The 11,937-nt window shown below is 36.3% G+C and overlaps 1 protein-coding gene across 1 annotated transcript; it reads left to right on the forward strand.

The window, feature by feature from the left end:
- Positions 1 to 1,187: 1,187 nt before the first annotated feature.
- LOC132273899 (receptor protein-tyrosine kinase CEPR2-like) lies at positions 1,188 to 6,574 on the forward strand. Its single transcript, XM_059775004.1, has 3 exons — positions 1,188 to 1,717; positions 2,890 to 5,526; positions 5,936 to 6,574. Exons 2-3 carry the CDS (start codon positions 2,967 to 2,969, stop codon positions 6,286 to 6,288), a joined length of 2,913 nt encoding a protein of 970 aa, XP_059630987.1. The 5' UTR covers positions 1,188 to 1,717; positions 2,890 to 2,966; the 3' UTR covers positions 6,289 to 6,574.
- The last annotated feature ends 5,363 nt before the right edge of the window (positions 6,575 to 11,937 follow it).

Here is an 11,937-nt window from a genome sequence, read left to right on the forward strand (position 1 = left end):
TTTTATTTTTCAGTATGTTAAGATATATTTTACATCATTAATGTGTAAAATTATTGTGTATTTTGTACAACACTAACATATTATCAGCATATTTTATGTCTTCTCACTCTTTTTCATTCCATCAACGCTTCAACCTTATCTTTCCCACTCGCACTTCTCTCTCTTCTCTCCCACCTTATCTTTCCCACTCACACTTCTCTCTCTTCTCTCTCATCGGTCAACCAATGTGAACCAAGTAAGTTTGTAAAAGTTATGTAGAGTAATTGGGTATGACCCGTGGTTAATTGTTTGGTAGATGTATTTTTACATATGAGGTATAAAACAATAGTTCGAGCTAAAAATGAGTAGTGTAATTTTTTTATATAAGTCTAGTATGACATATCATATTTACAAAAAAAATTAAAAAATAGACAGTTATTGGAGATGCTCAAAATAGTTGAGGTATTTCTTGTGCATTTTTTATGTAGGGCATTTTTTTTTTTTTTTTTTTTTTTTTTTTTTTTTTTCGCACTTTAACCTTAAATTAAAAGATAAGTGATGTTGCTTGACAAGAGTGTAAAATGGGCCAACTATGATTAGCATAATAATTAACTAAGCAATGGTTAAGAAAATGGTCAAAAGACATTGACAAGCTGATATCACGTGAGAGTATAAATATAAATTTATCTATATGAATCTTTCTCCACCAAAATTCTCATACTTCTTTTAAGTTTATAAGTTCATATTGTTAGTCAGATTTTTTTTTTTTTTTTTTTTCTTTTTCAAATTCAAAATATTTTAAAAAATTATACAATATTTTTTCATTCACTTTCAAATAGGACATCCCTAAATGAACAAAAGGACAAACATTTTAGAACCAAAGTAGTATTTTTTTTTATGAGAAAGAATAAAAAAAAAATCAGTCCAAAACAATGTCCCGTGATATCATGTGAACCCCACAAGTATAATCTACTTCTTTTACCAATAGTTAATTCTTCTTATTCTTTTTTTGTGCTTAATAGTTGTTGTTGTTGTTTTTTGTTCTTTTTTTTTTTTTTTTTTTTTTTTTTTTTTTTTTTAGCATTATTCACACACACACACGCATATATATATGGGTGTGTATATATATATATATATATATATTTATCTAGTCTCTGTCACAGACGCAGACACAACACAATAATAGAACCATGGTGTATGCCTTTTGGCAGTTTTACAGGTTTCTATCTCCAAACTCAAAACAAGGCTGTTTATGAACATTTGTCATTTTCTCTTCTAGAAAATTAACTTTATATACATCTATAGATTCTCCACTTAAATTTACTGTAATCCCTTAAATTCTTCTCTCTCTCTCTGTTTTTCCTTTCCCTTTCTTTCTTGCTTCCCACATTAGTTTTCTCCAAGTAAGATTTTTCCAGCTTCTCCTTCTTGTTATCTTCCCACTAAAATAACTTGTGGATATATTTTCTCAGTATCCAAACAGCTTCTTTTTCCTCGAAAGGAGCTTCAGGTGTCATGTGGCTTTGAAAACAGAGGAGACTTGGAAAGATTTTCTCGGGAAACTCATTCAACCTCCCGAGAAAATTCCCGCAGTCACGAATTCTGTTTGGTTCACAGAATTTGATAATTGGGTTTGTGTCAGAGTGAAGATAGAGAGAGCCGAAAGAAAACATTGGAGAAAGACATAGAAGGAAACTACCTTTTGAAGTTCGGATTCCAGCATCCCTCAAATTTTCCGGTAAAATTCTAGAACATTTTCTTTACTTCTATATGTGTGTGTTGTTTACTCGTTAACACATACTCGTCGTGTATATGTGTGTGTATGCATATATAATGCTATGCAAGAAGTTTATGTTTTGTGTTTTTGCGGTGTATATAATAGGTTTGAATTTAGAATTAAGTACTTAAAGAAAGAACCCATGAAGTGATTCCGAGTCAAAAAAGCAAGTACATCTCCTGAAATCATGTTTTTTTTGTTAATGAATATTCAATGATGGTTCATATAAATAAAAATAATTATTATTTATGATTTGTTAAATGTTTCACTACTCTGTTTATTTTCTTTTATATTCTATGAAATTTTGTCACTTAATTCTTCTCTGAGTTGCAGAAAAAGCTTAGAAAATTAGGGGAAATTTTAAAAACAGAAAATCAGATTTTTTTACTTATTTTATTTAAGAATTGTACTAAGTAGTATAAATGTTCTTTTTTCACGCTCTCTCTCATATTGTAAGATATATGATGTGTGCAACTTTGAAATTATTATATAGTTGGATCTCCATGTATTTTAACTGACATTATTCAAATTCAAAGGATCATCCATGAACCCTAATATTTGTAGATGAAGCCTCTTTGGTGAGCGACGCGCCGGTGTGGGGGCACAACTTGACTTATGAAAATAACAAGAATCACTTAGAATCTAAATAAACTTTTGATTGTGATATTTGGTTCAGGAACAGTATTTACCCTTAAATTCAAAATTGTATTTTGATCTTTAAACGTTTGTTTTAATAGCAATTTCCTTCTTGCTGAATGTTGTTTGCATATTTTTTTGGGATGTGATATCCTTAAAAAAAATAAAATAAAATATCCTATTGTGGAAGATCCTAGTAGAATTTGATTCCTCATGTAGTCATGTTGGTCAATGTTTGTGTGTGAGTTCAGTGTGTGTGTCTATATATATATATATATATATATATATATTACATAGCGATCAAGTGGAAATTAAACAAATATGGAGAAGATAAACAATGAGTGGCTTAGAAGGGAGATGTCACTCTTAACAATCCACAACTAAAAACAGATTGACGTCGTAACGCCAGCTTAGTATTTGTCTCTTATGGAGTATTTGATACACTCGCTAGCTTTTTTTTGACGTGGTTATATGATTGTTGAATCTTTGTCTTTCAGCTATTCCACGCAATAATGGAGTTCTACATCTGTTTACCATAGTCAAATGATCATTTTGCCCCTCTGAAATTCTCACAATGGCCAAAACTCCACTCCTCTCCCTCCAAATTCTGATGACTACCTTCCTCCTATGCTTCTTTTTCCTTTTCCCGCCTTCCACGTCCTCAACGGTCGAAATCAAGGCACTTCTCGAGTTCAAAAACCAGCTCCAAGACCCTTTGAATTATCTAGATTCCTGGAAAGATGCGGAGTCTCCGTGCCACTTTGCTGGAATTACTTGTGATCCGAACACCGGTCGAGTCACGGGAATTTTGATAGACAATAAGTCCATAGCTGGCGAGATACCGGCTTCTATTTCTGTTCTGCAGAGCCTCACATCTCTGGCGGTGACGACGAATTTGATTTCCGGGAATCTTCCGGCCCGGCTGAACAATTGCAGCAGCCTCAGAGTTTTGAATCTCACCGGAAACTATATGAATGGCAGCCTGCCTGATCTTTCTTCTCTGACAAATTTGGAGATTATTGATGTGTCATCGAACTCCTTTTCTGGTAAATTTCCTACCTGGGTGGCAAAATTAACTCGGTTGACTGTATTAGACCTTTCGGACAATGACTATGATGAGGGCGAAATCCCGGAGAGCCTTGGAAATCTGAAGAACTTGACATTTCTTAATCTGGGTGCTTCGCGGTTGAGAGGTGTAATCCCTGAATCGATATTCGAACTCAAGGAACTGCAGACACTGGATATTTCCGCGAACAAGATCTCCGGCAATTTCCCCAAATCTATATCCAAATTGCAAAATCTCAACAAAATCGAGCTCTATAAGAACAACTTGACAGGAGAACTTCCGCCAGGGCTTGCGAAGCTCACTCAATTGGAGGAAATTGATATATCGAGGAATCAAATGCATGGGGAATTGCCTCCGGGGATCGGTGATCTGAAGAAACTAAAAGTTTTTCAGCTGTCTCTGAACAACTTCTCAGGAAAAATACCTTCAGGATTCGGAGATTTGCGTCATCTTGATGCCTTTCACATCTTCCAGAACAGTTTTTCAGGAGAATTCCCAGAAAATTTTGGCCGGTTTTCGCCGTTGACTAGTTTAGACATATCAGAGAATCAGTTTTCTGGTGCCTTTCCGAGATATTTGTGTGAGAGTGGGAAGTTGCGGTTCTTGCTTGCTGTGGAAAATAAATTTTATGGGGAGCTACCGGATTCTTATGCCGCTTGTAAGTCCTTAGAGAGGTTGAGGATCAGTCAAAACCGCCTGTCCGGGAAAATCCCAGATAGCTTTTGGGCACTGCCTTATGCAAAAATGGTTGATCTTAGCGACAATGATTTTACCGGAACGATTTCTCCAGATATTGGGGTTTCCACCAGCTTGAATCAGTTGGTATTGCTGAACAACCGGTTTTCGAGTAATCTTCCACCAGAAATTGGAAAGCTGACACAGTTAGAAAAGCTCCAGTTGAGTAATAATGAGTTCTCCGGCAATATACCTTCTGAAATCGGCCTTCTACAGCAGTTGTCTTCTTTGTATTTGTATGATAACTCATTTGCAGGATCAATACCAGCAGAATTGGGTGAATGTGCTAGGCTGGTGGACATAAATCTTGCTCGGAATTCTTTAAGTGGTAATATCCCTGATACCCTTTCGCATATGAGAAATCTGAATTCTCTGAATCTTTCGGGAAATAAACTTACTGGTCCAGTGCCAGAAAGTTTACAGAAATTGAAGCTAAGTTCCATTGATTTGTCGAACAACCAACTATCGGGACGAGTTCCATCTGATCTTCTTACTACGGGAGGAGACCGAGCATTTTCAGGAAACAAGGGGCTATGTATTGATAAAAGTTCCACAACCCAGGTGAATTTGGGGATGGCTGTTTGTGAAGGGGAGCATGGTCACAAAGGATTTATAGAAAGTAAACTAGTTATGTTCTCCCTCATACTGTCTGCCTTGGTTGTTATTCTAGGTGGCTTATTGCTTGTGAGTTACCGGAACTTCAAACTCAATGAAGGCGCAGAAAATGATCTGGACGGGGAGATGGAAAAAGATCCGAAATGGAAGCTTGAGTCTTTTCACCCGGTGGAGTTCAATGCAGATGAAATATGTAACTTGGATGAGGAGAAATTGATTGGAAGCGGAGGTACAGGTAAAGTTTATCGGTTGGATTTGAAGAAAGGCCGTGGAACAGTGGCTGTGAAGCAAATATGGAAGGGAAATGAGGTAAAGGTTTTGACAGCAGAAATGGAGATTTTGGGGAAGATCAGGCACAGAAATGTACTGAAGCTTTATGCCTGTCTAAAGAAAGAAGCGTCGAGTTTCTTGGTGTTAGAGTACATGCCTAATGGTAACCTTTTCGACGCACTTCAGCAAGAAGTCAAGGGAGGGCAACCAGGATTGGATTGGTACCGGCGGCACAGAATTGCTCTCGGAGCTGCAAAGGGACTGGCTTATTTGCATCATGATTGTTTCCCACCTATTCTCCACAGAGATATCAAATCAACAAACATTTTACTTGATGAGGATAATGAACCAAAAATTGCTGATTTTGGGGTTGCTAAGATCACAGGAGGGTCCCCTAGGATGTCTGAATCCAGCTGTTTTGCTGGCACTCATGGTTACATCGCACCCGGTGAGTTTTGCTTCTTCTTTTTCCTTTTCTTAAAGAAAATATACTCATTTCCACTTTCAAGTGCTCTGTGTGAAATATTATTGCTAGTTGCTTATGATGGTGAGAATTCGGTTTTTTTTTTTTTTTTTTTTTTTTTTTTTTTTTTGTGACAGTGGTTGGTTGGGACAACACCTTTTATGACAATTTTAATTTTAATTTTAATTTTTTTTTTTTCTGGATGGACTTGCTCATTTCTTTCTTTCTGAATTTACTTTTTTTTTTTTTTTTTGAAAATCTGTTTAGTATAGTATTTGAAAATTTGAAATTTACAGTTTGATGGATTAAGGTTCAAATCTTAACCAATTGATTATTCAACGAATGACTTATTGAACTGCAATTGTTTCCTGTCATTTTTGATTTTCTTCCGCAGAGCTGGCCTATACTCTAAACATCACCGAAAAGAGTGATGTGTATAGTTTTGGTGTGGTGCTGCTAGAACTAGTTACTGGTAGGAGACCAGTAGAAGACGATTATGGAGAAGGAAAGGACATAGTTTACTGGGTTTCAGCTCATCTGAATAACCGCGAAGATGTTCTCAAAGTTCTTGACCCTAAAGTGGTGTCTGATCTTGTCCAAGATGACATGATAGAAGTGTTGAAAGTTGCTATGCTTTGCACCACCAAGCTGCCAAATTTGCGCCCTAGCATGAAAGACGTCGTGAAGATGCTTGTTGATGCTGCACCTTCCACTGTCACGTCTCAAGACAATTCCGACAAGAATTAAAAGGTTTTGCCCTAGTTCTTTCTCACTTTAAGCAGCTTATCTTTTGTTCTTGAAAAATTTTGTGCAAATTTTAGGTCCGGTTGTGCATGCCAGCCAAGTATGGCAAAATTTATGTACTCAATTTTAGTTTTTATAATTAAAAGCTTTAGTGTACCATCGATGGATTGGTGTTGTATTCCACCTTAATTGAAGTTATTATTGTATATAGTATATACTGCAATCTTTGACGGAACTTATTGGCATTACCCATCTTTTAATATAAACCGTATTACATTTTTTTTTTTTTTTACTAAATAAACCGTATTACTTCTTGATCAAGGAAATTTTAACTCAATCTTTGATATATTATAGAATGTTGTTATACATTTCGCCGTATTGGTAGAGAATGTCGTTACTAGTTAGACATTTTTGGACAAAGGTCTCATACTATGAGCCTCTGTGTCAAACTTGATTATACTTCTGTGAGTTTAAGATAGCACAGAAAAAGTTTATCTTGAAATGATCAAAATTTCAACTACAAGAAGTGTCAACTTGGAAATAAAAAAAGATTGTTTTGTTTCCTGTGTGTGTGTGTGTAAACATATATTACACATATGTGGATGTTGTTTGGGACAAGTTGAGCATACAGGTTTTGTGATTTTGGATCCTATTTCTGTCGAAGCTTAATCATCCGTGCAAACGGCAGAACACCAGCTTGGTATGTTTTGCTCTGAATCGGGTGATGGGGAACGGTGTGTGAAAGCCATAAAAGCTATTTTTTTCTCTTGAACTAGGTGTATGTTCAGCAATCCTCTTTTAACCTCGGTACATAATTATTTGTTGCAATTATTTGCACAAAATGGTTGCGTTCGACTCGAATATGCATTCTCAGCTTTTACCATTTTAGCAACTAACAAGTAAATATACTGCAAATAATGTTGTTTTCCATCGTAGACAAAACATTTAGAAGGTAGAACCTGAATGTTTTGAAGGACTATTACATTTCAAATAGTGCTTTCACATTGTAATAAGGTCCAGTGACATTAGGAACTCCTCTTCACATTAGCTGTGCTAATTGCTGATTAGCTCTTTCCGTGGTATGCGCAAAGTCAAACCACACATGTTCATTAGGATTCCTGCACAAGTGATACTTTTCACTCCTCTTTTTTCAGAAATAGTCTCTGCGTGCGGGGGTAAGACCATGTACATCTAAGCCTTTCCAGACCCTGCATTGGCGGGAGCCTCATGCACTAGGCCTCACCAGTTTATATAACTAAGGACATAGTTCTATGGAAAATATCAAATGATGAGAAGATGGCCATAACGTTCCATATTTTGAAGGGTAGTTCACTCTTTTGGCTGAGAGAAGTGTAGTAATCAAATATTGAATACTTGAATCCATGTAGCTCACTCTCTAACTTCTGGAGGGCTTTAGACACAGCTATATTGTGTAGTTTTGCCATTGCAGAGTTATTTTGAACACACTCACTGCTATTTTCGCGTTTCAAGGTCCCCGGTATGCAAACCCAAAGGTCCTGCATTTTGAAATCCTAATTTTCTTCCTCCTTTATTGTATATTTCCTGTACATAGAATGAGAAAATCTTATATTGAACATCCAAAACACTTTATTTGCAGTAGTATGAAAAAAAACCCAAAAAAAAGAAAGAAAAAAGAATCATATATATATATATATTGTTGGCTGTAGTTTACCAACTAAATAATTTCTAAGTGAAGAGAGGAGAAGAATGAAGAAACAATATTTTTCTGTATTGTGTTGAATTCTTTATTATGTTGATATATCTTAACAACAAATCTCTTACACTATATATACTATTCCCCCATAGGCCTTTGAACTTTCCAAGACAATTCTCAACCACACACATGATACATGTGTAACGACCCAGCTCCTCATGGATCCGGATCATTAAACGGGTCCTTACCCGACCCAAAAACATCCGAGGGTAATACGGTCATTTTACGTTAAATTTAAATATAGAGATCCAAAAAAGGCAACATGGTAATTTGCCATATTTCAATAAATTAAGACCCAAAGGACTTCATAATCATTTACGTGTATCACGTAACAAATAAAATGAGTTTCGGGGCAATGTAGTCTTTTCGGTGGTCAAAGCATAATTATTGCACTTATTTGGGTCATAAAAATAATTACGTGCAACATCAATTGGGTGCCAAGTGTAATTTTGGGAAATTAAATACATACCACTTAAGTGACATAAACCGGTCGACGTATCCACACTATACCGGTCGACATATGAGGAGCCATACTTAGACTGGTTTGGGGTCAGGATACCAGTCGACGTATAGCTTCCCATATGTCGACTGGTTGGAAACTTTCAATTCCACTGCCACTGTCCAATGAGAACTCACATACACCAACATTTGGAAATTTAACCACCCACGTCACTTCACTCACGTGTAAAATTAAATACATTTCAACAATAAATTCAATAACAACAACCACGTCATTAACGTAATTCACCACACGTCACCAAAATACACTAAAGGATTTAGTGTAATTATAAGTTAATTACATTTTCTCGATGGCCATAAATACAAACTTATTTACATTCCCAAAACTACAATTACACATGAAATGGCCAAATACAAAATAGCAAAAATCATCTTCTAACAACTTTCAAGCTTGCGGAGGATTTTCATCCGCCATTCCCTTGCCATGACCTGAAAAATATAATGATATAATGGGGTGAGCAATTTGCTCAGTAGGTGACGCCTAAGACACACCTCATGAGACCCCGTGAATCCAAAGCAAAGAATAGGCCAATAGGAGTTGGAGTCATACAACATAGGGGAGAATACAACATGGTTATCAATCTCGATGGAGATATAATGCATGCCAATGTCGCTTCCCATTTTCATAATTCAATCATCGCTTTCAAACTGTTAATACAGCCCGCCCTTTGGTGACCCCGCAACGACACAAGAGGAGGATTGGCTAGTGTCCCTAACCCTTGGTACCCCCGCGGCGTCATTATGGGGCCCAGCTAGCTCAACCACGCTAGGGCGACTCCCTAGTCCCCTCTAGGCTATATTAACCTCCGGCCATTTGGTACCCCCGCGGCGACTGGGTTTTCCAAAACATTTTTATCAAACTTTCTTTCCCAAAACTCCCAATTTTCATTTCAAAAACAATTTCTTCCCTTCATGGAACCCAATGGTGTACATGCATGTCTCATGATCTCAATACTATGAAAATGAGGAATTTAACACAGCACAAGTAAGCATGTTCTCATACTTCTAATATTTAAACCATAATTGGATTATTACAAAATATAATAGGGCATGCTTTCATACACCATTCATAGCATGTGAACAATACAATAGGCATAACTCACAATATAAGCATGCTTTTCAAATAGTGCAATCAAAACAAGTCTTCACATATTCACATATAAACATTCAAGACATTTTTTGGGTACAATTGACACAAATAAGCAGGCTATAACATAATTCAAGTAAATTAATTCACAAAGGTGCATGAATAATGTGAATTAGGAAGCCCCTACCTCCATTCAAGCTAAAAACCCCCAATTTGCCTCAACCCTTAGAATTCTAGAGACTCCTCAAATGGTAGCCAAATGGAGATTGGCTCCGATCAACTTGAAGCCCTCGACGCACTCTTCAATTAGCCACAAACGGGACCCAAAATGATCAAGTAATGAGAGAGGGATAAAAAATTGAAGCTTGAGTTCAAAAGAAAAAGGGAAAAATCAAGAAAGAGAGGAGAGAGAGAGTGCCATCGGGAGAGTGAGGAAATGAGACCCAAAGGTCTCTAACTCACTAAAAGGTATAAAGTGGGTCCCACCCATAATTATTTTCTTTTACTTTTTTTTTTCTTTTGCTTTTATTTGTACCACAAACACATTTAAATACACTACCACATAAATACTATATTACTCACATGAATTAGCGTGCACAAAATGCAAATGGACCCAACTAAGTGAAAAGACAAGAGTGCCCTTACGGCGACAAAATTCTAGAAAAATTAAAAATGGTAAAAATCGAAAACGTCACAACATGCACTCACTTGATACATGTACATAGTTGATACATGTACCTGCTTGATACATGTACAATAACAATACATGAATAAACCAAAATGCACAATGAACATGGCATTAATTTATTTTTAACACACCCCCCTTAATGCCATGTTGTGACACCCAACAATTCTCTAAAGTATTCAAACTTAGTTTTGGGAAGTGCTTTGGTAAAAATGTTCGCAACTTTGTCTTCAGTCTTACAATACTTGAGTTGAATCTCTTCATTCTCCATGGCTTCTCTAATGAAGTGATGCTTGATTGCAATGTGTCTTGTGCGACTATGGAAAATAGGATTCTTTGTTATAACAATTGGGGATTTGTTGTCACATAAAATTGGAGTAGCTTCTTTTTGCTTTTCACCAACATCTTCAAAAATTCTCCTTAGCCATATTGCTTGTGACGCTGCCAATGATGCTGAAATATACTTAGCCTCGGCAGAAGATTGTGCCACCATTTCTTACTTTTTAGATGCCCATGAAAATACATCCGAACCAAGAGAGAATGCATAAGCAGAAGTATTTCTCATATCATCAATATATCTGGCCCAATCACTATCACAAAAACCAAACAACTTTGCATCAACATTTTTCTCATACATGATACCAAAATCAAGTGTACCTTGTATATATCTCAACACCCTCTTTGCAGCCCCAACATGAATTTGGCTTGGATTGTGCATAAACCGAGATAATAAGCTTGTAGCATACATGATGTTGGGTCTTGAAGATGTCAAATATAATAGACTTCCAACCAAGCTTCTATAGAGAGATGCATCCGCTTCTTTACTTCCATCTTCTTTCATCAATTTTTCATTCACAACCAAGGGAGTGCAAACGGATTTATAATTCAACATTTTGAATTTTATAAGAAGAGTTTTTGCATACTTCTTTTGACAAATAAAAACTCCTCATTCTTTTTGATAAATTTCAATACCCAAGAAGTAATGCAACAAAACCAAATCACTCATTTCATATTTTTTCATCATCTTTCTTTTAAAATCATCAATCATTTTTTCATCACTACCGGTAAATACCAAATCATCAACATAAAGAGAAACAATAAGAATCCCAGTTTTACCTTATGTGTTGTAGTACAAGGTTGGCTCACTTTTGCTCCTTTGAAAGCCGTTTTTGATGAAGTAAGAATCAATCTCACTATACCATGCCCGGGGTGCTTGTTTTAGGCCATACAAAGCTTTCTTTAATTTGTAAATTTTCTTTTCTTCTCCTTTTGCAACAAAGCCTTGATGTTGTTCTACATAGACATTCTCTTTCAAAACACCATTCAAGAAGGCTGATTTTACATCAAGTTGATATAAGGACCAACCATTTTGAGCCGCCAAGGCAATGAGTGCTCTAATTGTGTCAAGACGAGCCACGGGTGAAAAGGTTTCTTGAAAATCAATTCCGGGCTGTTGTGAATACCCTTTTGCGACAAGTCTTGCTTTATTCTTTTGAATGGAGCCATCCGGATTGTATTTTGTTTTAAAAATCCATTTCACACCAATCACATCTTTGTTTTCCCACTTCTCTACTAACTCCCAAGTCTTGTTCTTCTCAATCACATAAATTTCATCTTCCATAGCTT

Source organism: Cornus florida, unplaced genomic scaffold (genome assembly GCF_030987335.1).
Source record: "Cornus florida cultivar Cherokee Brave unplaced genomic scaffold, ASM3098733v1 CherokeeBrave_3.0.0_Hap2_Chr09, whole genome shotgun sequence".
In the NCBI taxonomy this organism is placed as follows: Eukaryota; Viridiplantae; Streptophyta; class Magnoliopsida; order Cornales; family Cornaceae; genus Cornus; species Cornus florida.

Coding starts and splice junctions, on each gene's coding strand:
- LOC132273899 (XM_059775004.1), top strand. CDS start 2,967: ATGGCCAAAACTCCACTCCTCTCCCTCCAAATTCTGATGACTACCTTC. Junction 5,527..5,935: donor TCATGGTTACATCGCACCCG/GTGAGTTTTGCT, acceptor TTTCTTCCGCAG/AGCTGGCCTATACTCTAAAC.